Source organism: Giraffa tippelskirchi, chromosome 6 (assembly GCF_054371585.1).
Source record: "Giraffa tippelskirchi isolate mGirTip1 chromosome 6, T2T-mGirTip1v1.2.pri, whole genome shotgun sequence".
In the NCBI taxonomy this organism is placed as follows: domain Eukaryota; kingdom Metazoa; phylum Chordata; class Mammalia; order Artiodactyla; family Giraffidae; genus Giraffa; species Giraffa tippelskirchi.
In genome coordinates this window covers 116,551,957-116,578,114 of record NC_137280.1, presented here as the reverse complement: position 1 = coordinate 116,578,114, position 26,158 = coordinate 116,551,957, and the positions used below count along the sequence as shown (strand labels likewise).

At 55.6% G+C, this 26,158-nt stretch overlaps 2 protein-coding genes and 1 non-coding gene across 39 annotated transcripts in view; 1 reads left to right on the top strand and 2 right to left on the bottom strand.

The window, feature by feature from the left end:
• Window positions 1-43: 43 nt before the first annotated feature.
• Window positions 44-116, bottom strand: TRNAE-UUC (transfer RNA glutamic acid (anticodon UUC)). Its single transcript has one exon. It is a non-coding gene; the product is annotated as a tRNA-Glu (tRNA).
• Window positions 117-7,954: 7,838 nt separating this feature from the next.
• POLRMT (RNA polymerase mitochondrial) overlaps window positions 7,955-26,158 on the top strand; it is a 20,092-nt gene continuing 1,888 nt past the window's right edge. For 2 of the 37 annotated variants that reach the window (XR_014057157.1, XR_014057158.1), the window contains exons 1-21: window positions 7,955-8,079; window positions 8,575-8,673; window positions 10,993-11,588; window positions 14,610-14,740; window positions 14,824-15,016; window positions 15,992-16,144; window positions 16,321-16,485; window positions 16,609-16,764; window positions 16,964-17,188; window positions 17,380-18,186; window positions 18,549-18,671; window positions 18,963-19,085; window positions 19,283-19,462; window positions 19,604-19,690; window positions 19,767-19,880; window positions 19,958-20,010; window positions 20,120-20,218; window positions 20,785-20,879; window positions 21,017-21,108; window positions 21,193-21,254; window positions 21,339-21,421. Coding sequence is in view for 33 of the 37 variants with exons in the window: in XM_081502303.1 (XP_081358429.1) it covers window positions 7,992-8,079; window positions 8,575-8,673; window positions 10,993-11,588; window positions 14,610-14,740; window positions 14,824-15,016; window positions 15,995-16,144; window positions 16,321-16,485; window positions 16,618-16,764; window positions 16,964-17,188; window positions 17,380-18,186; window positions 18,549-18,671; window positions 18,963-19,085; window positions 19,283-19,462; window positions 19,604-19,690; window positions 19,767-19,880; window positions 19,958-20,010; window positions 20,120-20,220; window positions 20,788-20,879; window positions 21,017-21,108; window positions 21,193-21,254; window positions 21,339-21,388 (3,678 nt within the window). In the remaining 4 variants the exon portion in view is untranslated. Of the gene's footprint in view, window positions 8,142-8,514; window positions 8,674-10,992; window positions 11,602-14,609; window positions 14,741-14,823; window positions 15,017-15,991; window positions 16,145-16,320; window positions 16,486-16,608; window positions 16,765-16,963; window positions 17,189-17,379; window positions 18,187-18,548; window positions 18,672-18,962; window positions 19,086-19,282; window positions 19,468-19,599; window positions 19,691-19,766; window positions 19,881-19,957; window positions 20,011-20,119; window positions 20,221-20,784; window positions 20,880-21,016; window positions 21,109-21,192; window positions 21,255-21,338; window positions 21,433-22,629; window positions 23,242-26,158 lie in introns of those variants that run through there. The other 35 variants (XM_081502311.1, XM_081502312.1, XM_081502305.1 and 32 more) reach the window with 32 other exon arrangements.
• HCN2 (hyperpolarization activated cyclic nucleotide gated potassium and sodium channel 2) overlaps window positions 21,503-26,158 on the bottom strand; it is a 20,257-nt gene continuing 15,601 nt past the window's right edge. The window contains exons 6-8 of the mRNA XM_081502341.1: window positions 24,388-24,628; window positions 24,061-24,225; window positions 21,503-22,829 (exon numbers count right to left, since the gene is read on the bottom strand). Of these exons, the coding sequence (XP_081358467.1) occupies window positions 22,120-22,829; window positions 24,061-24,225; window positions 24,388-24,628 (1,116 nt within the window). The 3' untranslated portion in view covers window positions 21,503-22,119. The remainder of the gene's footprint in view (window positions 22,830-24,060; window positions 24,226-24,387; window positions 24,629-26,158) is intronic.

The following is a 26,158-nucleotide window of genomic DNA, read 5'->3' as shown; positions in this document are numbered from 1 at the left end:
TTTTTTTTCTTTTGATCAGGCTGAACAGCTTGTGAGATTTTAGTTCCCTGATCAGGGATTGAACCTGGGCCCTCAGCAGTGAAAGAGCCAAGTCCTAACCACTGGACCACCAGGGAATTTCCAAAGGAGCCTTGAACCCTGAGGTCCTCCACAGAAGCCAGGCTGCAACGTCATCCCTCATCCATGCTCCAATGTCCCCTCTTGCATTGCTACATCCTCCAACACCTTTTTTTCTCATCCCAAATCCAGGTGAGGCACATGCAGTGCCCTCCCTTCCCCTTTGTCTATGTGACTGAATGAATGCTGCTGCTGCTGCTAAGTCGCTTCAGTCGTGTCCGACTCTGTGCGTCCCCATAGACGGCAGCCCACCAGGCTCCCCCGTCCCTGAGATTCTCCAGGCAAGAATAATGGAGTGGGTTGCCATTTCCTTCTCTAATGCACAAAAGTGAAAGGTGAAAGTGAAGTTGCTCAATTGTGTCCGACTCTTTGCGACCCCATGAACTGCAGCCTACCAGGCTCCTCCGTCCATGGGATTTTCCAGGCAAGACTACTGGAGTGGGGTGCCATTGCCTTCTCCGACTGAATGAATAAAGATCCACAAAGACACGTCTACATTCTAACCCCCGGAACCTGTGGATTTGACCTTATTTGGAAAAAGTCTTGGCAGCTGCCATTAAATTAAGATCTTCAGACAAGGAGATCATCCTCAGGGGCCCTAAATGCAGCTGCAAGCATCCTTACAAGAGACGCAGACTCAGAGCAGAGGCCACGTGACAATGAAAGCAGAGGCTGGACGGCGGCGGCTGCCAGCTCAGGATGCCTGGGGCCCCAGAAGCTGGAAAAAGCAGGAAGGACCTTCCCCGGGTGCCTCCGAACAAGTCAAGGCTTTGCCCACACCCTCATTTCATCCCAGTGATGCTAGTTCTGAATGTCTTGTCTCCAGAAATATGAGAAAAGACATATCTATTGTTTGAGACACCAAGTTTGTGGTCATTTGTTACAGCGGCCCGGAGAATCTGATGCCATGCTCTTCCATCTAGAGAGTTGCCCTTGCCTTTCTCAACACGTCTTCTTTTTTTAATTAATTGTTTATTGAAGTGTAGTTGATTTACAATATTGTGTTAGTTTCTGCTGTACAGCAAAGTGAATTGGTTATACATATACACACATCCACTCTTCTTTACATTCTTTTCCCATATAGGTCATTACAGAGTATTGAGTAGAGTACCCTGAGCTATGCAGTAGATCCTTATTAGTTATCTATTTTAGTTCTTCATTGTTTATTTTAAAATTATCTTTACTTTTTTGGCCATGTTGTGCAGCATGTGGGATCTTATCCCTCTATCAGGGATCGAACACATGCCTCCTGCAGTGGAAACTTGGAAGGTTAACCCCTAAACCTCCAGAGAAGTCCCATTAGTTATCCCTTTTTTTTTTTTTTTTTTTAACTCTGCTGGGTCTTTGTTGCTGGAAGTGGGGCTACTCTTTGTGGCGGTGTGCGGGCTTCTCATCACAGTAGCTTCTCCTGTTGCAGAGCACAGGCTACAGAACAAAGGCTCAATAGCCCACAGTGGCACATGGGCTTAGTTGCTCCAAGGGATCTTCCCCAACCAGGAATCAAATCCATGTCCCCTACACTGGCAGGAAGATTTCTGGGACCACCAGGGACCTCTCAGTTATCTATTTTATATATAGCAGTGTGTATATATCAATCCTAATCTCTCAAGTTATCCTTCTCCTTCCTTTCAACACTTCTGAAGTCTCATAGAGAGTCCCACAGCCTAAACTCATCTGATTGTCTCTTTGTTTGATCTGGGTGAGATGTTTTGGCATCTCTTTGGTGTGTTCGCTGGCATACATGAATAGCTTCTGAAATGCAGTCTTGCCTAAGCCCCAACATCTCGACACCACGTCCCTCTCTTAAGGACATCTGTCTCCACCTGTCTCATGTGTTATTCATATTTTCTTGCTTCAGTTTTACAAGGACACGTGATATCCCCATCAGGAGTGGAAAACCAGAGCCACACTGACTCACTGACAGCTGAAGAAGAAATACAAAGAGAAGAGACCATGTGACAAGGTCTCAGCGCAGCAGGACCCCAGCCTGGGAGCTGTGATGTGATGACACACAGGTGGCACCAAGAGAGACCACCCCTACTCAGGTTCAAGCAGAAACTGTGAAGAGAAAAGCTGGCTTGTGAGAAGACACTGCTTTAGGGCATGTGATGTCCCAGTGAACAGAAGAGAAAACTGAGGCAAAAGAATTCAGAAGTCTTGGCTTCCAGCCCAGGCTTCTTGCACTGCCAGCCGTGGGGATGTAAGTGGCTGTCTTTAGGTCTCAGGGAGTTGGGGGGCCTAGCTGACTCAGCATACCCCACTCAAGGCCAGGAAGACAACCCCAGGTGTGAGTCACTCCTGAGGTCACGGCCCCCCAGGGCATCTTGGGGTGGAATGGGTGGGTTCCGGAGGATGCTGCCATCTGTTGAAAACATTCCCAGCCGGTGGCATCACAGCGCACAGGCCCGCATGGGCAGCTGCGTCTGGAATGTGCTGTCGAGAGCTCCCAGACCTGGGAGTCTGGCCCCTTCAGAGTTCAGGTCCAGCCTCCACTCTCGACACTGACACTGGGGAGACTGAGGTCTGAGCATCTGGGGATAGGTGTCGGCTTGAGCTGAGGCCCCAAGGCCTGCCGTGGTGAGACCCCTGAACACCCTTCCAGCTTTGTCTCTGCTTCCTCTCTCCCACCCCTTCACGGATCACAGCCTTGTCATGGTGAAGGAGCTTGCGTAACTCAGTGAAGCTGCAAGCCATGCTGTGCCGTGCCACTCAAGATGGACGGGTCAGGATGGAGAGTTCTGACAAAATGCAGTCCACTGGAGGAGGAAATGGCAGCTCACTCCAGTATTCTTGAGAACCCCATCAACAAAAAAGGCAAAAAGATATGACACCAGAAGATGAGTCCCCCCCGCCCCAGGTTGGAAGGTGTCCAATATGCTACTGGGGAAGAGGGGAGGGCAATTACTAAGCTCCAGAAAGAATGAAGCAGCTGGGCCAAACTGGAAATGATGCTTAATTGTGGATGTGTCTGGTGATGAAAATAAAGTCCAATGCTGTAAGGAACAATATTGCACAGGAACCTGGAATGTTAGTTCCCTGAATCAAGGTAAATTGGAAGTGGTCAAGCCAGAGATGGCAAGAGTGAACATCAATGTTTTAGCAATCAGTGAACTAAAACGGATGGGAATGGGTGCATTTAACTCAGATGACCATTAAATCTACTACTGTGGGCAAGAATCCCTCAGAAGAAATGGAGTAGCCCTCACAGTCAACAAAACAGTTCGAAATGCAGTTCAGTTCAGTTCAGTCGCTCAGTCATGTCCGACTCTCTGCGACCCCATGAATTGCAGCACGCCAGGCCTCTCTGTCCATCACCAACTCCCGGAGTCTACCCAAACCCATGTTCATTGAGTCGGTGATGCCATCCAACCATCTCATCCTCTGTCGTCCCCTTCTCCTCCCGCCCCCAATCCTACCCAGCATTAGGGTCTTTTCCAGTGAGTCAACCCTTCGCATGAGGTGGCCAAAGTATTGGAGCTTCAGCTTCAACATCAGACCTTCCAATGAACACCCAGGATTGATCTCTTTCAGGATGGATTGATTGGATCTCCTTGTAGTCCAAGGGACTCTCAAGAGTCTTCTCCAACACCACAGTTCAAAAGCATCAATTCTGCGGCGCTCAGCTTTCTTCACCGTCCAACTCTCACATCCATACATGACCACTGGAAAAACCATAGCCTTGACTAGACGGACTTTTGTTGGCAAAGTAATGTCTCTGCTTTTAAACATGCTATCTAGGTTGGCCATAACCTTCCTTCCAAGGAGTAAGCGTCTTTTAATTTCATGGCTGCAGTCACCATCAGCAGTGATTCTGGAGCCCAAAAAAGTAAAGTCTGACACTGTTTCCACTGTTTCCCCATCTATTTCCCATGGAGTGATGGGACCAGATGCCATGATCTTAGTTTTCTGAACGTTGAGCTTTAAGCCAACTTTTTCACTCTCCTCCTTCACCTTCATCAAGAGGCTCTTTAGTTCTTCTTCACTTTCTGCCATAAGGGTGGTGTCATCCGCATATCTGAGGTTATTGATATTTCTCCCGGCAATCTTGATTCCAGCTTGTGTTTCTTCCAGCCCAGCGTTTCTCATGATGTACTCTGCATATAAGTTAAATAAGCAGGGTGACAATATACAGCCTTGACGGACTCCTTTTCCTATTTGGAAGCAGTCTGTTGCTCCATGTCCAGTTCTAACTGTTGCTTCCTGACCTGCATGCAGGTTTCTCAAGAGACAGGTCAGATGGTCTGGTATTCCCATCTCTTTCAGAATTTTCCACAGTTTATTGTGATCCACACAGTCAAAGGCTTTGGCATAGTCAATAAAGCAGAAATAGATGTTTTTCTGGAACTCTCTTGCTTTTTCGATGATCCAGCGGATATTGGCAATTTGATCTCTGGTTCCTCTGCCTTTTCTAAAACCAGCTTGAACATCTGGAAGTTCACGGTTCACGTATTGCTGAAGCCTGGCTTGGAGAATTTTGAGCGTTACTTTACTAGCATGTGAGATGAGTGCAATTGTGCGGTAGTTTGAGCATTCTTTGGTATTGCCTTTCTTTGGGATTGGAACGAAAACTGACCTTTTCCAGTCCTGTGGCCACTGCTGAGTTTTCCAAATTTGCTGGCATATCGAGTGCAGCACTTTCACAGCATCACCTTTGAGGATTTGAAGTACTTGGGTGCAATTTCAAAAATAACAGAATGATTTCAGTTTGTTTCCCAGGCAAACCATTCAGCATCACAGTAATCCAAGTCTATGACCCAACTACTTATGCCACAGAAGAACTATACAAAAAAGGTCTTAATGATCCGGATAGCCACGATGGTGTGGTCACTCACCTAGAGCCAGACATCCTGGAGTGTGAAGTCAAGTGGGCCTTAGGAAGCATTACTATGAACCAACTAGTGGAGGTGATGGAATTCCAGCTAAGCTATTTAAAATCCTAAAAGATGATGCTGTTAAAGTGCTGCACTCAATACATCAGCGTATTTGGAAAACTCACCAGTGGCCACAGGACTGGAAAAGGTCAGTTTTCATTCTAATCCTAAAGAAGAGCAATGCCAAAGAATGTTCAAAGTGCTGTACAATTGCACACATTTCACATGTTAGTAAGGTAATGCTCAAAATCCTTCAAGCTAGGCTTCAGCAGTATATGAACCAAGAACAGATATACAAGTTGCTGTACAAGCTAGGTTTAGAAAAGGCAGAGAAACCAGAAATCAAATCGCCAACATTCATGGGTCATACAGAAAGCAACGAAATTCCAGAAAAACATCTACTTCTGCTTCATTGACTACACTAAAGCTTTTGACTATGTGTGTACTTAGTCACTCAATTGTGTCCAACTCTTGCGACCCCATAGACTATATAGCCTGCCAGGCTGTAGTCCCTCTGTCCATGGGATTCTCCAAGCAAGAATACTGGAGTGAGTTGCCATTTCCTTCTCCAGGGGAATCTTCCCGACCCAGGGATCAAACTGGGTCTCCTGCATTGCAGGCACACTATTTACTGACTGAGCTACAAGGGAAGCTTTGACTGTGTGGATTACAAAAACTGTGGAAAATTTTTAAAGAGACAGGAATACCAGACCACCTTACCTGTCTCCTGAGAAACCTATAGGTGTATCAAGAAGCAACAGTTAGAACCAGACATGGAACAACTGACTGGGAAAGGAGTACGTCAAGGCTATATATATAACTACTTATATAACTTCTATGCAGAGTACATCATGCAAAATGCCAGGCTGGATGAATCACGAGCTGGAATCAAGATTGTCAGGAGAAATATAAATAATCTCAGATATGCAGTTGATACCCCTCTAATGGCAGAAAGCAAAGAGGAACTAAAGAGCCTCTTGATGAGGGTGAGAGAGCAGAGTGAAAAAGCTGGCTTAAAATTCAACATTCAAAAAACTAAGATCATGACATCTGGTCGCATCTCTTCATGACAAATAGAAGGGGAAAAAGTAGAAGCAGTGACACATTTTCTTTTCTTCGGCTCCCAAATCACTGAGGACAGTGACTGCAGCCATGAAATTAAAAGACACTTGCTCCTTGGAAGGAAAGCTATGACAAGCCTAGATAGCGTATTAAAAAGCAGAGAAATCACTTTGCCAACAAAGGTCTGTCTAGTCAAACCTTTGGTTTTTCCAGTAGTCATCCATAGTCATTCCTGTAGAGATGTGACAGTTGGACCATAAAGAAGGCTGAGTGCTGAAGAACTGATGCTTTTGAACTGTGGTGCTGGAGGAGACTCTACTGAGTCTCTTGGACTGCAAGGAGATCAAACCAGTCACTCTTAAAGGGAATCAACCCTGAATATTCATTGGAAGGACTGATGCTGAAGATGAAGCTCCGACACTTCAGATGCCTGATGCAAAGAGGTGACATTGGAAAAGACCCTGATGCTGGGAAAGATTGGAGGCAGAAGGGAGTGGCAGAGAATGAGATGGTTAGATAGTGTCACGGGGAGGCTGGTGTGATGCAGTCCATGTCAGAAAGAGTGGGACACAACATAGCAACTGAACAACAACCACCTCTCTCCCAAACACTGCTCCAGTTCCAACAGTTTATCCACAATTGTTCTCACCTCAAGGCTTTTGCACTAGACAGGATTGCAGCCTGAAGGGAAGTTATACCACTTATTCCTATTATCATCCTTCACACACCAGCTGATCCTAGAACAGACACTCCCTCCCCTGACCTTAGTTTCTCCACCTGAATGATAAGGTGGGGCATACCTTTCAGGTCTGATTCTAAAGCTCTGGCCTGCTCACCCCTGAGTGGGATCTGCCTGGAGACTAGGGTGGAGATGTTCCAGGCTCCAGGGAGTATTTCATTCCAATTATCATTGCTCTCCCACCCCACTCCACTTCTGAACTTGGAAACTAGTGGGTAAAAAGAGGCCAGAAAGAGTGGATGAGGGTAAAGTTTAGGAAACACCATGATGCAGCTCACCCTTGGCTTTGGGGCTTGGAGTCAGATGGACCTGAGCCTTCATTCCAGTGTCTCTGATATTCGTGATGTGTCTTTGGGCAACTTTATTTACCTTCTGAACCTCAGTTTCCTCCCGATAAACTGGAGATAGTAATGGTTCCCTCTCCAAAGCTATCATTGGATCAATGAAGATGGACAGGAATCTGTAAATTGCAGAATGCTGTTCTAATTATTTGGCATGCGTGGGTGCTCAGTCGTGCCCGACTCTTTGCGACTCCGTGGACTGTAAGCCCCCAGACTCCTCTGTCCATGGAATTTTCCAGGTAAGAATACTGGAGTGGGTGGCCATTTCCTCCTCCAGGGGAACGTCCCCACCCGGGGATGGAACTCGTGTCTCCTGCACTGGCAGGTGGAGTCTTTACCACTGAGCCACCTAAGAAGCCCAATTATTCGGGTACTATTCCTTAAACCAGGGGTCCCCAATCCCTTGGGCCACTACTCGTGCCCTTCGCGGTCTGTTAGGAACCCAGCTGCACAGAAGGAGGTAAGTGGTGAGGAAAACCCAACCTATCTTCCTCCTCCTCCACCCCAATGGAAAAAATGTCTTCGAAACCGGTCCCTGGTACCAAAAACGTTGGAAACCACCGCTATAAACAGAAGTAACAACAAAACTCAGGTTCCGGGTCCTCCCAAAGATGGCTTAGAGTGTTGCTCAAGCAACGGCTCTGTCCCACCCCTCCTGGACAGCGAACAGCCAATCAGCGGGCAGTACCGGCTCATGCCCCACCTCCAGGGCCCGCTGCTTCCTGGGAGTTGTGGTTCTCACGGCTCTTTCCCTGGTCATGGTCTCTTCGCGGCCGCCGTAGGCTGCGGAACTACAACTCCCGGGGGGCGCAGGCGGCGCAGGCGCGTTGCGGTGGCTCGGTGGTCCCGCGTGCAGGCGGCATGTCGGCGCTGCGCTGTGGCCGCGGGACGGCGGGGCTTCGCAGGGCCCTGTGGCCGAAGGGCCACCCCGGCCTCCTGGTCGAAGAAGGTAACGCAGGGGAGGCCTGGGGGTGACCCCAGGACCGCTGCTCTGCCCCCTCACCCGCCGCCGTAACCTTTGGCTTCTCGACCCCAGGGATCCAGCTAACTCCGACCTTTGCCTTTGGCGATTCTGCCGAATCCAGTGACTGTATCCCGCTTTCAGTCGCCCTTGGGCCACTCTTACGGACCCGGGTCGTCGGTGCACTTTGACCTTTGATTCCTGGGTTCTTTTGGAGTCCCATGACCCACTGTTTACGAATTAGAGTTTTTAACCTTTAAACTGTCTGTGCCTTAGTTCGCGGAACCTTTTATCTTCGAACTCACGCCCCAGTTTCCTTTTTCCTTTACCCTGTGGTGTTCCCTTTGAGACGGGAGACCACTGACAGTTGCACGGTCTTCAGGGTTCCTTAGCCCCGGATCCTGCTATTCCTGACACTGCAAGGGCCCTCCCTTCCCCACCCCTGACACCCGCCCGCCTCAGCCTCCCTGGTCTCTCCCGCAGGGGCCCTCGGTGGCGTCTGGGGCCGGAAGAAGAGCTTGTCTGCCAGCGCTTGCGAGCAGGCCCGCCGGAAGGACTGCGGCCACGCGGAGCTGCTGGAGGGTGAGCCTGACCCCAGGGCATTGGTCCTGATGCTCCTTTCTCACTGTCATCCCGCCAACCACGCTGCTGGGAGCCACCTCCTTGGTTCCTTCAAGGTTCCTTGGTTCCACCCATTGAGAAGGATTGTTAGTCTGCATGATGGGGTGACTCACTGGGTCCTGCTCTCTAGTGGTCCAAGGGCCCCCTTGGTGCCACCGTGAAGTGAATGCTGTGTGCAGTGAACTCTTGTAGTTCCCTCGTCTTACCAAACCCACCAGGGGCTCCCACTTTCCAGATGAGGGAGTGAAGTGAAAGTCAGGTCGGACTCTTTGAGACCCCGTGAAATACACAGTCCATGGAATTCTCCGGGCCAGAATACTGGAGTGGGTAGCCTTTCACTTCTCCAGGGCATTTTCCTAACCCAGGGATCGAACCCAAGTCTCCCACATTGCAGGTGGATTCTTTACCAGCTGAGCCACAAGGGAAGCCCAAGAATACCGGAGTGCGTAGCCTATCCCTTCTCTGAGGGATCTTCCTGACCCAGGAATCAAACCAGGGTCTCCTGCATTGCAGGCAGATTCTTTACCAACTGAACTCTCAGGGAAGCCCTGATAGATGAGATGAGGCCCAAATTATGGCTGGAGAGACTGGCCTGCTGTGTGCAGAGCTGGGCTTTGCCCTGTGACATGCTGGACTTCAGTGGTCCTGGCTCAACTTCCCGGGCTTGGCGCCTGATAGGGTCTGCTGGTGGTCTTTGTCACTGGGGATTGACAGCCAGGTCCTGGCATCTCCAAAGCGAGCTGGGGGCATCACTGTCCCCTCCCTCTCAGGTGTCCAGTGCCTCCTGCTTCCCTCCTGCCCCACATCCAGTGAGTGGCGAGCAGCCAGGAGTGGGATGGGGGAGACTTTAAAAAGAAAAGCCTGATTTCAGAAAATCCCAAACGTGCAGAAGTGAAGCCACAGGTCCTACCAGCTTTAAGAGCAACCTTCTTTCATTTCTCACCCACCTCATTATTTTAAGGCAAAGCCCAGGGTCTGAAAATGTGATCACTTCGTGTCACTCCCTAGTCTCGAGCCCTCCAGCTGTATCCTTTCTGGCAGAATTCTCTCTCCACCCCCACTGAGGCCTCAGAGCCCTGTGGCCTCTACCAGCGGGATCGGTGCACCTGCTTGTCCCTGGTCACCCCCCGAGGGTTCTGATGTGGCCGCCTTATGCCCTTTCTGCCACTTTGCCACTGACCATCTCCTGCACATTCAGAAAGTGTCTGCTGACTTTCCGTCCACTGAGGCGGGGGCTGTGCCTTTCTTGTTGCTGTGTTTCTGCTCCAGACCAGCCCTCCTGTCTCTGGGCTTATGTTACAGTGAGAGAGGCACAGGCAGGAGACAAGTACCATTGGTCCTCACGTTCACGGATTCTGTGTTTGCAGAATCTCCTACCAGCTCAACTTTACCTGAAACCCCAGTCGATGCACACCTTCTCAGCTGAGGTGGAGCTGGGTGACACTCTGTCAATAGGCGTCCTTTTCAGGGTATATCTAGTGCCCCGTGTTTGCATTTTTTGCTGTGTCTCGGTGGTTTAGCAGTTTAACATGGCCCCAGGCATGGTGCTGCAGGACCATCTTGAGCCCCTCAGCTCCAGGGGGCTGTAATGTGCCTTTTGGAGAAAATTTGTCTGATCGGCGAAGTTTGTTCAGGAATGAGTTCTAACAGTATTGGCCATTGTATATGTATATATCATGCATATGTGTACGAAATAAGGTATATCAGATAGGAAAACTCACAACGGGGTGATGCATGGATCTGCTGGTGGGAGTATGGCCTTGGGCACTCAGGAGCCCCTTGTTCCCTGGGTGCAGTGGATCCCTGTTCACCAACTCAGTGGCCCCAAACCCCATAGAGTCATGAGAGCTGGCTGTCTGCGAAGCAGCACAGGGCAGGGGTGGGCTGTGGCTGTGAAAGCTTGAGGAAGTGCATGTGCAAAGGCCCTGAGGCCATTACAGCTGAAGTGGTGACGGGGAAGGGAGGCAGGGATTCAAGGAGGCAGGGGCTGTGAGTAGATTTTGAAGGCAGAGCCCCAAGGAGGCGCTGACTGGCTGGACCTGGAAGGAGAGAGCCCTGGGAAGGACAGAGCTGCCGGGGCAGGAGGATGTAGAGGAGCAGGTTGTGGGCAACTCCAGGAGTTCCTTCGGGATGCTGGGTTCGAGCAGCCCAGGCAGACCTGTGTGGGGCAGGTGGGCATGCATGCTGAGGATCTGGGGGCATTTGGTGGTCAGCAGACACACACTCAGGACTGAGCCCCCCTCCTGACAGCGGGGTCCCCTGACATCTCTCTCCCCACAGTGCTCGAGGCACGGGTGCGGCAACTGCAGGCTGAGGGCACGGCAGAGGAGGTGACGGTGAAGAGGGTGGCCATGGCTCAGGCCCCGGAGGCTGGTGGCATCCGGCCCCCCAGGCAGGCCCCAGTAGGGGCTGAAGGGGCCGCCCCTGAGCTCAGCAGCCGCTGGGCTCAGAAGCTGGACAAGGATCATCACCTGATAGAGAAGCGCTGGCAGCAGCTGGAGGGGAAGCTGCCGAAGATGGTGGAGAAGCTAACCTGGGAGAAGCGTCTGCGTGTGGAGCCGCGGCTGCTGAGCAGGAAGCTGGCGGGCCAGCTGCAGCAGTGGGAGCGCAAGAGGCCGCAGAGCCCCTGGGAGGAGCAGCTGGCCCGGCTGCTGCAGGAGGCCCCACAGAGGCTAAGCCAGGAGGCAGATGAGGGCTCCAAGTCCCGGCTGGAGGGCCAGCGCCAGAAGCTCCTGGCCTTCCTGGAGTGCTGCCTGCTCACGGGCCACCTGCCCCTGGCCCACCACGTGCTGGTTGCACAGCACAGCCGGGCCCCGCAGCAGCAGCTGCTCACACTCCCCATGTACAACACCGTCATGCTTGGCTGGGCTCGCCAGGTGAGGGGCCGGGGTCGGAGGCAGGAGCCAACCTGGGGCACCTAGATCCCAACGCTGGTCTCTCAGCCCCAGGAGTCAGGCATTCGGTTTTTATTATGCTGACAACGTTTTTTTTTTTTTTTTTTTTTTTTTTTTAAATTTTTTTTTTTATTGGAGTATAGTTGATTTACAATGTTGTGTTAGTTAGCACAGCAAATCAGTTATATCTACTCTTTTTGTTGTTGTTTAGTCGCTAAGTCCTATCCGACTCTTTGTGACCTTGTGGACTGTCGCCCATCGGGCTTCTCTGTCCATGGGATTTTCCAGGCAAGAATACTGAAGTGGGTTGTCATTTCCTCTATTAATTTATTTTTTAATTGGAGGAAAATTGCTTTACAATGCTGTCTTGGTTTCTTCTGCACAACAACGCAAATCAGCCATATTTATACAAATATCCCCTCGCTTGTGAACCTCTCACCCATCCCACCCTTCTCGGTCATCACAGAGTGCCAGGTTGGGCTCCCTGTGTCACATAGCAACTTATTGCCAGTATCTGTTTCACACATGATCATGTATATGTGTCGCTGCTGCTTTCTGCATTCGTCCAGCCCTCACCTTCCTCCCACCCTCGTGTCTACAAGTCTGTTCTCTGTATCTGCGTCTTCATTACTTCTCCACAGTTAGGTTCACAAGCACCATTTTTCTAGATTCCATATGTATGCATTAATATACGATATTTGTTTTTCACTTTCTGACTCACTTCACTCTGTATAACAGGCTCTAGGTTCATCCACCTCATCTGGACTTACTTTTCAAAATTTGTTCTTGTTTTTATGACTGAGTAAAATTCCATTGTATATATGTACCACATCTTTGGGGCTTCCCAGGTGGCGCTAGTGGTAAAGAACCCGCCTGCCAATGCAGGAGACATAAGAGACGTGGGTTCGATCACTGGGTCAGGAAGATTCCCTGGAGAAGGAAATGGCAACCTACTCCAACTCCAGTATTCTTTCCTCCCAAGGCGGGCTACAGTCTGTGCGGTCTCAAAGTGTCTGACACGACTGAAGTGACTTAGAATACAATGAACATTGAGTTACATGTGTCTTAGAATTGTGGCTCTCTCAGGGTATATGCCCCGTAGTGGGATTGTTGGGTCATATGGTAGATTTATTCCTAGTTTTTTAAGGAATCTCCATACCATTCTCCATAGTGGCTGTATCAATTTACATTTTCACCAACAGTTTGAGAGGATTCCCTTTTATCCACATCCTCTCCAGCATTTATTATTTGTAGAGAGTTTTTGATGATGGCATTCTGACTGGTGTGAGGTGATACCTCATTGTAGTTTTGATTTGCGTTCTCTAATAGTGATGTTGAGTATCTTTTCTTGTGTGGCCATTTAACAATTCTTTAGACTTGTTAATTATAAGTCACACGTGGCCTTCAATGGAAAATGTGAAAATGACAAAAGGGCCAGAAGACAGCACACGCATGGTCCAGAGCATTCCTGTGTGGTTATTCAGCCAGGGCTCTGGTGCAAGGGGCGCTGTAGGCCCTTCTCAGGGCAGCCTCCTCGATGCTCCTGTTTGGTTCTCTGTCTAGCTTGTTCACATCCCACTCTGGGATGGTGTGGGATGCGAACCTTATGGTGCAGCCATCTGCAGCTGTGAATTTCCCTCTGGGTGCAGCTTTAGCCACTTCCCTCAAAGGAAGTGGCTCTTTTCACCTGTGACTTCTCCTCTGACCTGTGACTGCTGAGGAGAGTTGCCTAAGCACCCTTGTGGAGGCGACTTCCCCAGCACCCTCCCTGCTGTGCGTGTGAACCTTCATCTGAGGAGCATCAGAGAAAGCATTAGTGCCGGTGAAGGAGGGAGGCGAGTGCGGGTGCAGCTTCGGGAGGCAGGTTCTCAGCAGGGCCTCAGCTGTGCTGACTCGCGCACAGAATGGGGCCCAGAGCAGCCTGGCAGCACTGGGAGGCGCCAAGGTCTCCACGGCAACAGTCACAGAGGGTTTCCTGCCTGCGTTGACTTTGTGGGAGGCCTGCTCAGTTCCAGGCGTCAGTCTCCTTTCCTGGGGTGCTGGCCCTCTGGCATCTGCCAGCAGAGAGTTCTATCAGGGCGGCAGGTTTCTGATTAGACGAGCTTCCTGGGGCCCCAGAACACCTGATCCACCTGGGAGGCTTCCAGCAGTAGATGCTCCTTTTCTATTAGTCCCAGAGGCCTGATGTTCAAGGTCAGGGCGAGGCAGGCCCCCCTCCCTGCATCCCATCCTTCCTGCCTGCCTCTGCCAGCTCCTGGGCAGCGATGTCCGTCTGGCCTGTCTGTATCCCCTGGACCTCTGCCTTGGGTGCCATACGGCGTCCAGCATGACCTCATGTGACTGCACCTGTAGAGACCCTGTTTCCAGACAAGGCCCTCGGCTCAGGCTCCAGGTGGATGTGTCGGGCGGCCCTCCTGTTTCTGCCATGTGCTCCCCTTGATCCACACCCTTCCCCTCCCCTCTGGGCCTTGGCTTTCCTATCTGCAGAACGGGGAGCCCTGCTGGGTTTTGGGAGCCGTGAAGGCTGTTGCCCAGGTCTTCAGGCGCTGGGGGTGGGGGGATGCTATGCAGGGTCTGTTTGTGTTTTCCTGGTGGTGGTTACGGTCCTGTCAGTTTAGAAAGGCAGGAGAGATGGGCTGGTTCTAGACCAGCCATGTCCAGTGGAGCTGTGACCTTGCCAGTCTCCTTCAGCTGTACCAGCCTCCTGCTGCTACCAAACTGGGTATGAATCTGAGCTCTGGTAGGCGTGCCCAGTGACTACCACACTGGGCAGCCCCCAGCTCATCTGGCCTGGGTGCAGACCCACCTCTCAGACAGGGAGCAGGCCCCAGGGCAGGGCACAGTCTATGCCCATATCTATGGCACCTCTCCTAGACCCTCAGGACCGAGGGGAAAGTGTTGGCTGAGTTGGCTGGGAGGCCTGTGGTGGGGTAACTGGGGGAAGGAGCAGGCACCCCGCCCCGTACCTCCCCTGTAGGCCCTCACCTGGCTTGGTTCCCCCAGGGCTCCTTCAAAGAGCTGATGTACGTGTTCTTCATGCTGAAAGATGCCGGCCTGGCCCCGGACCTGCTGTCCTACGCAGCTGCCCTGCAGTGCATGGGGCGCCTGGACCAGGATGCCGGCACCATCCGAAGGTGGGTGGGGGGCGGTGGTGGAGCTGGGGTGGGGCCCCAGGGGCTCCCCACCGGTGCTGACAGCCAGGTGCGCGTGCCCTCAGGTGCCTGAAGCAGATGGAGCAGGATGGGCTGTCGCTGCAGGGGCTCTTCTCAGCCGTGCCCCTGAGCGCCGAGGAGCGGGAGGAGCTCCTGCGTGCTGTTCGCAAGGCCAGACCAGCCTTCAGCCCCCAGCCACCACCCCCGCCCCCACCCCAGGTCAACACCTCGCCTCTGCTCCAGGAGATCTACGCCAAGGTGAGTGGGCCTGCATCTGGGAACCTGAAGGGGGCGGGTGGTCACTGGGCACCTTGGTTCCTCCCTTCATCTCTCCTGGCAGCGCTGGCCCCCGCCACCCCATGCTGGTGGAGGGGAGGCTGTCCTGTCCAGGGGGGCCCACACCCTGCCATATTTAGTTTCCACATGGAGACTCACCCTAGGCACAGCGTGGGGATATCGCAGGGCCAATGTACCCACCTGAAACTGCACAGCTAATGCTACAGGCAGCACAGGGCGCATGAGGCGAAGCCACCTCCCAGGGTGGAGGAGAGCATAACACCCAGATCCCCAGGGCGATACAAGGAGTTTTCTTTTTTTTACTGGGACAGACTTCTAACCTGCAGGTCACCTTTTAAAGTATAATCCAGTGGGTTGTTTTTAGTACATTGATCTCTACTTCCAGAACATTCCATAACCCTGAAAGGGAGCCCATCCCCGTCAGTAGTCACCCCCTACCCTCTCCCCAGCCCCTGACAACATGGAACCCACTCTCTGTGTGTATCGGCCTGTTCTGAACGTTTCCCATCAGTGGAATCACAGCCCGTGTGTCCTGTGTCTGCTTCTCTCACTGAGCATCACGTTCTCAGGGTCACATGATAGCGAGTGTCTGGGCTTTGTTCATGGCTGAGGGATGCCCATGTGTGGAGGGACCATGTGGTGTTTATCCGTCATCCCTTGGTGGACACTTGACCACCATAAACCAGGCTTTTGTGGCTGTCTGTGGTCCAGTCTTTGTGTGGATGTATATTTTGGGTTTGCTATCTTTAGTGTACCTATCTTTACGAGGGTCACACAGTTCACGTAGTTACAAGTTGGAAGAGAAAACAGCAGCATCCGCGGCCTTGCATTGTCTCCAGCACCCTCCCACCCCCACCCAAGGCCAGGGAGACGCTGCGCTACTCGGGTGGGTGGAGAGGTCAGCAGCTGGGCCTCACTGGCAGCCTCTTGCCCCAGCAGGACCCCTCTGTGTCCTATCCGAGGCTGCACTTGTCCCTGAAGGAGCTCCAGGGCCTCTTCCGACAGCAGCTTAGCGTGGAGATGGCCACCACTGTCACCGTGGAGTCCGTGGAGAAGGCCCCGCTCCTGACCGAGGAGGTCCTGCAGGCGGTAAGGGGCTGGGGGTGCTCCTGCCTGCTGAGCTGGGTGTCCCCTGGGCAGGGTCCATCCCAGTACCCCTCCCACCAAATCGTCTCTGAGCCAGGACCTCTACCACCAGGCTGGGCCAGGTGGCCTGGGCACAGTGGTGACTCCTTGTGCAACCCCGTCCTGTCCCCGCTCCCCAGCGGAAGACCCTGGCAGCCTTGCGCACGGAATGGGAGTCGGTGCTGTCCCTGGAGCTGCAGGAGACCAAGGAGAGTGAGGCCCGTGCTGCCGCAGAAGGCCGCCCATCCCTCTTCCCCTACCTGTGCCTGCTCAGCGAGAAGGAGTTAGTGGGAGTGCTGCTGCAGGTATGCACACCAGGAGGGGGCAAGGCCACCGCTATAGGTTGGGGGGCTGTGGGAGGAGTGCTGCTGCAGGGGGTGGGTCAGGTGGTCCCGATGGAGCGTGGTGCTTAGGGTGCTGCCCTTCAGACCCTGCAGGCACTGCCCCCGCATGGAGAGTCACTCCTCTTCCTGGCGCACGAGCTGGGCGTGCGTGTGTTGAAGAGGAAGCGGCTCAGGAACCAAGTGGAAGAGCTGGAACAGCGCTACTCCGAGTACCTGTACCTGCTGGCCTCGGACACCCAGGTGCGGCCGGGGAGCCCAGGGGTGGTGCCCCAGGCCTCAAGCAGAGGTCCCCTCCCCCTCCTTGCTTGGGGTGGCCAGATTGGCCCCCAAACTCCACCTCAGTTTCCTTACCTAACCCTGCTCACTGCCAGGGGCTGAGCAGGGGTCTTCAGCTCTGCACCTGGACCCTCAGCTCTCTGAACCACCCTCCCGCCCACAGGTAGCAGAGCCCTGCCTGCCTCGCCAGCACTGGGAAGCGCTGGGCGTGCCTGAGGCCCCCCTAGAGCAGCCCTGGCCTGTATCTGTGCTGGTGCAGCTGGGCAAGCAGCTGGCAGAGGTGCTGGTGCGAGCCGTGCAGATGCCCAGCAGCCTGGCAGCCCCCCGGGGCCCCAGCACACTCATCCCCGTGCTCTACCACGTGTATTCCTTCCGCAGCTTCCGCCAGGTGTGCCTCCAATAGTGCTCCTCCGCGCTGGAAGGGGGAGGGGCTGCCCCAGGGCCTGAGAGGCTCTGGGATCCTGCTGTGGCTCCAGACCCTGAGGACTTCTACTCAGGGTCGAGGCGTCTGAGGGGACCCTGGGGTCTTCCTCCGCTGCTTCACAGCACGCCCTGACCTCTTGGCCTGTCCTGCCCCAGATCGGGATCCTGAAGCCGCACCCAGCCTTCACGCAGCTGCAGGAGACAGCGGCGGAGCGTACGCTGATCTTCGAGTCCACAGAGGTACCCATGCTATGCCCGCCCCTACCCTGGACGTCGCCACACTCGGGTGCCTTCCTGCTGAGCCCCACCAAGATGATGCGGTCCCTGGAGGGCACCCAGCAGCACCAGCTCCTGCTGGAGCGCTGCCCTCCCGCCGAGCTGCATGGCGCTCTGGATGCCCTCACTCTGCTGGGCAACTGCGCTTGGCGCGTCAACGGGCGTGTGCTCGACCTGGTGCTTGACCTCTTCAGGGACAAGGGCTGCCCCCGCCTGGGCGTGCCTGCCCCGCCCACTGAGGCCCCCCGGCCCCCCGAGGGCCGCCAGGCCCCCAAGGGCGGCCTGCTGCCCGAGGCCTCACCGGCTGACAAGGCGGAGATGCGGCGGGAGCTGGCACGGCGGCTGAAGGTGGCACGGGAGATGCAGAGCCTGCGTGCAGACGCACTCTACCGCCTGTCGCTGGCCCAGCATCTGCGGAACCACGTCTTCTGGCTTCCGCACAACATGGACTTCCGAGGCCGTACCTACCCCTGTTCACCACACTTCAACCACCTAGGCAGCGACCTGGCCCGAGCGCTACTGGAGTTTGCCCAGGGCCGCCCGCTCGGCCCCCATGGCCTTGACTGGCTCAAGATCCACCTGGTCAACCTCACAGGGCTCAAGAAGCGAGAGTCACTACAGGCTCGCCGCGACTACGCAGACGCGGTGATGGAGGACATTCTGGACTCAGCTGAACGACCCATGACGGTGGGCTCCGACCCCTCACCATCCGGCCCTCCCAGCCTCTGCGGCACCCACCTCGGACCCTGCAGGCACCCCAACCCCTTGCTTCTTTCCTGGCACTCTCCTGCTGGCCTTTTTCTCTGTCTTGGGCCATGGACAGCGCTGCCGCCTCTTATCCACAGTGACCCTCTCTCCAGGCCGGTCCCCTGCCTTATCCATCGCTCTGGTCCTCTCCATGCCTCCAGGGCCTCCTTGTGTCTTCCTAGCCCCTGGGCCCAACCAGCTGCTGCCTGTGCCCAGGAAGTACTCCCAGGCTGGCTCTGACCCCACTGGGTGGGGCCTGGAGACCCTGCGCCTGGCCTCACCCTGCCCACTACCTCCCACAGGGCCGGAAGTGGTGGATGGAGGCGGACGAGCCATGGCAAGCCCTGGCCTGCTGCATGGAGATCGCCCAGGTGGTGCATTCTCCTGACCCTACCACCTACATCTCCCACTTTCCGGTTCACCAGGTGAGCTGGGGGACCCTGCTGTGGAGCGTGCCCGGCCCTCGTGGGCTCAGCCAAAGTTTTCTCAGGCTAAGGAGCTGAGGGATGGCATGGTGTCCACTCTGCACTGGCTGCTGTTCCTGGGTAGGGCTTCTCTGTGCCTCGGTTCCCTGTTGCAGGGGTTCATGGCTGCCTGTCAGTGTGCGGATCCAGGGCGGTCTTGCCTAAGCAGAGCTGGGGAAACAGGAGCCCCGGCCCCCCACTGCCAACATTGGCCTACCTCACCTAGCCCCTCGCTGTCCACCCTCTGCCCAGGACGGCTCCTGTAACGGCCTCCAGCACTACGCCGCCCTGGGTCGGGACAGCGTGGGAGCCACCTCTGTCAACCTGTCGCCCTCTGACCTGCCGCAGGATGTGTACAGTGAGGTGGCTGCACAGGTAGGCACCATGGCCCCCACCCCCATGCGCTCTGACTCCCCAAACCCCCCAGGGCCCGGATGCTGGACCCCATGGCCACCAGCTGTCACCATACCAGGCCATGAGCAGGGTTCCTGGGAGGTGTGAGAGGGGGTGACCCACAAGAGGAGAAGAAACTTCTACCTCTGGGTGGGTGGCTCTGCCCACTGCCCCTGCAGGTGGAGGTATTCCGCAGTCAGGACGCCAAGCAGGGAGTGCGGGTGGCTCAGATGCTGGAGGGCTTCATTAGCCGCAAGGTGGTCAAGCAAACAGTGATGACCGTGGTGTACGGGGTCACCCGCTACGGCGGCCGCCTGCAGATCGAGAAGCGCCTCCGGGAGCTCGAGGACTTCCCCCAGGTGCGCATCTGGTAGTAGGTAGTTCTGACGGAGGGCTTTGGCTCTGCCCACTGCGAAGTCCTTCAGAGCAAGCCCACTCCCTGAGTGTGGAGGGACTTCCTGCCAGGGACCCTGAACCCCATCCACCCTACTTGTCTCCAGGAGTTCGTGTGGGAGGCATCTCACTACCTCGTGCGCCAGGTGTTCAACAGCCTCCAGGAGATGTTCTCTGGCACTCGGTCCATCCAGGTGAGGCCTTATCCTCCCCTTGCCCCAGGCTGTGGCCCCAGACCTGGCCCTTCTGACCGGGTGCCCATCCCTGCAGCGCTGGCTGACCGAGAGTGCCCGGCTCATCTCACTCACGGGCTCGGCCGTGGAGTGGATCACGCCCCTGGGCGTCCCCATCATCCAGCCCTACCATCGAGACTCCAAGGTCATGGTATGTGCCGCCCCCCACCCCCACCCCCACCGAGCAGGGCAGGACTCACCCCTGTGTCCCCAATGCCCACCCTGCAGATAAAAGGAGGGCTCCAGAGCCTTACGTTCAGCAGCAGCGTGGATACCAACCAGTGAGTGTGGGCGCGGGCAGACATGCAGGAGGCCACCCAGGTAGGGATGGGCAGGGGCCAGGCCGTGGCCAGGCTCTGAGTCCTGACCGTGTAACCCACTCGCCCCCAGGAAGCCCAACACGCTGAAGCAGAAGAACGGCTTCCCACCCAACTTCATCCACTCGCTGGACTCCACGCACATGATGCTCACCGCCCTGCACTGCTACAGGTGTGCCAGTCAGGGTCCTCGTGTGAGGGTGTGGGGGAGGGGCTCTGCGTGTGAAGCTGGCCCTCTGAGGGTCCCCCAACATGCATGGACATTCTAGGGGTGGGCAGAGGTGTCTGGTTTATCCTGAGCTCCTCTGACCTGGTGGGGAAGTGTTGACGGTTGTTAGGAACAGCTGCTCACATGGCGGTGGGTGGTGTGTGTGGCTGTTCTGAACCTGATGTCCACTGGAGTTTTGTGTTCCTGACCCTCCTCCCCTTGGGTGGCTACCCTGGGATGGAGCCCTGTGGTGGACCAGGGCCCAGCATCAGCAGCCCCCTACAGGGAGCTGAGAATCAGGCAGCAGCTGGGGGTGGGTGGCAAAGAGGCATCTTCCTGAGAGGAGAACTTGTCACCTACTCGCTGAGCGGGGCATGCACAGACAGCCACTGGAGTGCGCAGGGTTGCAGGCAAGAGGAGGGTGGGCATCAGAGTGGTGGGGGGGGTTGAGGTGAGAACTGGGTCAATGGTGGGGGTTGGGGGAGGTGTGGATTGTGGGGAGGGTACCTCTAGGTGCAGCACCTCCACAGGAGCCCCTCATTCTGGCTGCAGGAAGGGCCTGACCTTTGTCTCGGTGCATGACTGCTTCTGGACTCATGCAGCTGATGTTGCGGTCATGAACCAGGTGCGCCCCTGCCCCCACTAGCGGCTTCCCATCCCCAGCCTCCTCCCCACCCCGCCTGACCAGGGAGCCCACTCTCCACACTGCTTGGGCCTGGTTTCTGGCTGCTGATGCCCCCCGCCCCTGCTTCCGGTCCCCAGGTCTGCCGAGAGCAATTTGTCCGACTGCACAGCCAGCCTATCCTCCACGACCTGTCCAGGTTCCTCATCAAGCGGTTTTGCTCCGATTCTAGGTAAGGGCCCCCCTCCTGCCAGCGCTGCTACTGTCCTCTCCCCAGGCTGCCCTGGCCTCATCCCCACCCTGTCTTTGCCTTCAGAACCTCCAAGAGCGTGTGGGTCTCCAGGCTAAAGGACACGCTGCTGTCAGTGCCTCAGACAGGTGGGACCCCCAGCGGAGTGGCCACCCCTGCGGGCTGGGGGTGGGGCCCCCAGAGCCCGCCCACAGTCTCCCTCCGCTCCGCAGGGACCTTTGACCTGGAGCAGGTGAAGTGCTCCACGTTCTTCTTCAGCTGACTGCCCGGGCCCTGTACTCTAGTGTGAATAAAGGTCTGTCACCACATGGGGGCTGCTACCTGGGGAGGGGTGGCCACGCGCTGTGTCCCCGCCGAGCAATCAGACGCGGCAGGCTGGGCGCCAATGCTGTCGTTTATTGCGCGGAATGGGGGTGTGGGGGTTAATGGGGAGTGGGGCTTGCGGTGGGCGCTGCTGCCTCAGCTCGTCAGTACATTCATCACGACGGCGGGGACCCCTGGCCTCACCCCCACGCCGGGGCGCTGGAGGGAGTAGGGTGTGCCCGCTCCGGGGAGGTCATCGCGGATGTGCGTGGACAGGGACTGGGCTGGTTACTGCATGAGTGCAACAGAGGCAGCGGGAAGCCGGCAGGCCAAGTATTGCACTTAAAAACCGATCCTTATCAGAGGGAGGGCGCGGGCAGCCTCCCCGGCCCTCTCCCCTCGGCCCCCGGCCGGCCCGTCCCCCCTTCACAGTTGGGGGAACTGAGGCACCGAGGTGAAGGGAGCCCCCTCGCCCGTGCGCGGCTGCCGGGGGCAGGGGCGATGTGAGTGGGCGCAGGGCGATGGGGGGTGGGGCACGGCGGGGGCTGTTCCCACCGACCCGGGCCGCCCGTCCGACTACAACTACTTACATCTCCTCTATGGCTTCTGGGGCAGGCGGCCCGGGCTGCGCAATGGCATGGCTTTGGTCTGGGTGACGGCCCCGCCCCGTTTTGGGGCGGTGCGCGAGGGTCACAAGTTGGACGAAAGGCGTGAGCGCGCGGAGTCCAGCGAGTCGGGTCCGCCGGCAGTGCCCGGTGAGGGCGAGGCTGAGTCCCTACGGTCCGGGCTGGGCGCCGCAACCCGAGCGGCGGGCGCGGGCCCCAGGCGTGGCGTGGAGCTGCTGGCCGGTCGCGCAGTGGCCGCGGGGCCGGGTGCGCCATGGGGCAGCGAGGGCTGCGAGGCAGACAGCGGGCGCGAGGCGCGGCTTAGGCGGCGCGCAGGTAGCGCAGGCCCAGCGCGGGGCGCGGCAGGGGAGCCGGGTGCGCCACCGAAGGGCGAGGTCCGCGGTGCCCTGGGGCTGGCAGGTGCGCCGGGAGGACTGGCTGCGGGGGCGGGTCCGGGTGAGGCGGCAGCAGTGGTGACAGTGGGCGCGGGCCCCGGGGGCAGGCGGCGCATGAGGCGCGGCGAGCCAAGTGCCAGGGGCCCGACAAGCGGGCGTGCGACTTGTGGGCAGAAGCTCATGGCCACCGCCTGCTGCAGCGTGGCGATGGCTGAGGTGCCCTGTGGAGGTGGTGGTGGTGGCGGCGGGAAGAGGCCAACGCGCTGGCCCAGCTCGGCCTGCTGCACCATCTCGCGGTCATACTTTACAATCTCCTGGATGATGGCGTTCTCCTGGTTGTTGAACACGCCGGAGTTGAGGTCGTGCTGCACCTTGTGTAGCAGTATCGAGTTCTTCTTGCCTGGGGGTGGGGCGGGGGAAGGGGTGTCAGAGGTGCCCGCCTCTGCACAGCAGGCATGCCTGGGCACCTCCTGCAACCAGTAGGCCAGTGTTCGAGTGCCTGGTGTGCACAGCAAGCAGGTATTGGACCCTGACTGTACAGCCAGCATGAACAGACGTCCAGTATCTGCTGTGTATAAGAAGCCGAAATTGTGCACCTACTGTATACAGAAAGCAGGAAGCAAGCACCTTTGTGTGTAGCTAGCATGTGGAATTCCTGCCTGTACACAGTCGGCATGCTGAAGGCCTATGGTTATATGTAGCAAGCTGCTGTTGAGCACTTACTGTATATAGCAAATATGTTAAGCACCTATTGTATAGAGCTACATTGTATGTGCTTGTTGTCTATAAACATACGAAGTGTTTTTTCTGTATCCTGGGAAGTCCTCTTTCTATTAGCTCTCCTCCCCCTCACACCCTCTCGCTGTCCTGCAGCCATTCATTGTGTCTGTTCCCACACATGGCACCAAGGACCTCCCTGACTCCTGCATCTAGTCTTCAGCTAGTGCTCAGCCGTTTCTGAGATTACCCCCTCCATTGCCTCTCCCCAGTTCCCCAGGCCATCCCCCCACACACAGGCCAGGCTCCCAGAGTCCTGGGTACACACAGCCTCATAGGATACACATCTGATCAGGTCCTCCCCTGTCTAGAATCATCCATAGCTCCCTACTGCTTCTGATCTACAGTCCAAATGCCTCCCTCTACCACCCGCTAGGGCTCTTGTGCCTGCCCACCCCTCTCAAACCTCCCTCCTCCCAGCTTCCCTGACTCCCGGTAATCCAGGCCCCTTTCCCACCTCAGGGCCTTGGCACATGCTGTGTTCACTCCCAGGTCATGCCCTCTGTCTTTCTACTGGTAACACCTACTCATCTGGGTCTCTGCTTAGAATCACAAGGAAACTCCTGCCCCCACACCTCTCCTCCGTGACAAGCCTGAGGGTGGCTGCCGCATCCTCCTCGGGGGCCACATTGTCACCTCCTGGCACACAGCAGGTGCTCAAATACTTTCCTGCTGAGCAGAAAGTTCCTCTTCCTTGGGAAACCCGGGCTGTATTTGGTCAAGGGAGGAAATGGGTTGGGGAATCTGGTCCCAGGACCAGAGAAGGGGCCCTGAGGGTCAGCTAGGCCACAGCACCCCCCCCCCAGACTGTCTCTGCTGGGCAGCCACTGAGGCTGACCACTGTGTCCACTCACCAATGCGATCCAGGCGGTCAATGGCGACTGTCTCAAAGGCCCGCCGCATCATGGGGTACTCCTCCAGCACCTCGTTGAAGTTGTCCACACTCAGCGAGTAGAGGCGGCAGTAGGTGTCAGCCCGCACGCTCGCCGTGCGCCGGCCCCGCGTCAGCAGGCAGATCTCTGTGTGTGGCCAGGGGCGGTGGCCTCACTGCTGGGCCATCCCCCAGGGCCCTTCCAGCTAGTGGAGTGCCCCAGCTCCCGTCACCCAGTCTGGGGTCCTTCCTGCTGCACCTGTGCCCCTAAGCTAGCCACCCTGGCCTCCAGCTCCCCACCAACACTCACCCCCAAAGTAGGAGCCGTCAGACAACTTCATCTCCTTGTTGCCCTTGGTAAGCACACTGACCACGCCGTGTTGGATGAAGTACATCTTCTTGCCGATGGTGCCCTCACGGATGATGTAATCGCCCGGCTGGAAGACTTCAAACTTGAGCTTGGTCAGCATGGCCGTGACGAAGTTGGGGTCAGCATTGGCAAACAGTGGCATGGAGGCCACCAGCTTCCGGCAGTTGAAGTTGACGATCTCCTGTGGGGGTGGGAGGAGGACAGTGTCAGGCTTCCCCATCTTACCCTCCCTTTGGAGGTTGCACCTCTCAAACTCTCCATCTGTGAAAGCAGTTGAACACTTTAGCTCAAAGACCAGCATCTTAATAGGCAGTCACTGGAGGTTTTGCCAAGGACAGGATCAAGGAAGGATTCCCTACTGTTTAACTCTGTTAGTAACACTGGTCAATGCTGTTAGACATGGAAAAGCATTCGGAGATATAAGAACTGGAAAGGAAAAAGTAAAATTATCTCTTTACTCTTTCTATTAATAGGACTGCCTGAAAAACCCAAAAGAGTCAATGGAAAACTATAACAAGGGAAGTTAGTCAAAATAGCAAGTGATGTTTAAAAAACAGTGTGAAAACCAAGAGCCTTAAAGTGAATGCATGGTGTAGAAGTCTGGGTACTGTTTATCTTTGGTGGAGAAGCTTCGGGGGATGGGAAGGTTCCATGTTTGATCTGGGTAGGGGTTACGTGCGGATTTTACTTGATAGAATGTCCATCAGGTGAGCCCTGATGACAGGAGGGGCACTTTTCTCTAAAGTACATTTCAATAAGAAGAAACGCTTACCATAAAGAGAAAACCCAGCTTTTGGTACAAACAAAGCCACTCCAAAGAAGATGGAATGCGTGAGAAGACCCCATATCCACCCAGATAAAGGGCAACATGAGGTGGCAAGGCATGAGTTTAACAAGACACGTCCAAACCTACATGAAGACTCACTGAAAACCCCCCAAAGGCACAGAAGAGCCGTGAACACATTGTATCATTAGCACCACTCACCTTCTTTGACATGGGAGACACCCTTCCTCCCTGGGTAGGGCCACAGGTCACAGCCTGTGGAAATGCTGCCCGGCTCACTTAACACCCGGGGCTGGTTAAGTTCACTCAGAATACACGAGCAGAAACATCAGGAAACCCATGACAAAGAAGAGCAGGGGGCTTCCCTGGTGACTCAGTTGGTAAAGAATCTGCCGGCCAATGCAGGAGCCACAGCTTGGATCCCTGGTTGGGGAAGATCGCACATGCCATGGAGCAGCTAAGCTGGTGCACCACAACTACTGAGCCTGTGCTCTAGAGCCCGGGAACCACAACTCCTGAGCCTGGGTGCCGCAACTATTGAAGCCCACACACCCTAGAGCCTGTGTTCAGGAAACAAGCCACTGCAATGAGAAGCCTACACACCCTAGAGCCTGTGCTCCAAAACAGGAGAAGCCACCCCAATGAGAAGCCTGCACACCGCAACTAGAGAAAAGCCTGTGTAGCAACAAAGACCCAGCTTAGCCAAAAATAAAAAAGAGCAGAGGACTCAGCCTCCAAGGCACCAAAACACACCGAAAACTTGTGATGCAAACAGTGTGGGTTTGGTACACACAAAGCAGACAGGCCTGTGGGCCAGATGAAAAGTCCAGAAAACAGACCAAGCACAAGGGCGGTTCACCCAGAGCCTGAGGGTGCAGCCCCCTAGCAGGAGAGCCGGACCCTTCCTCACACCAGGTTCCAGGACAG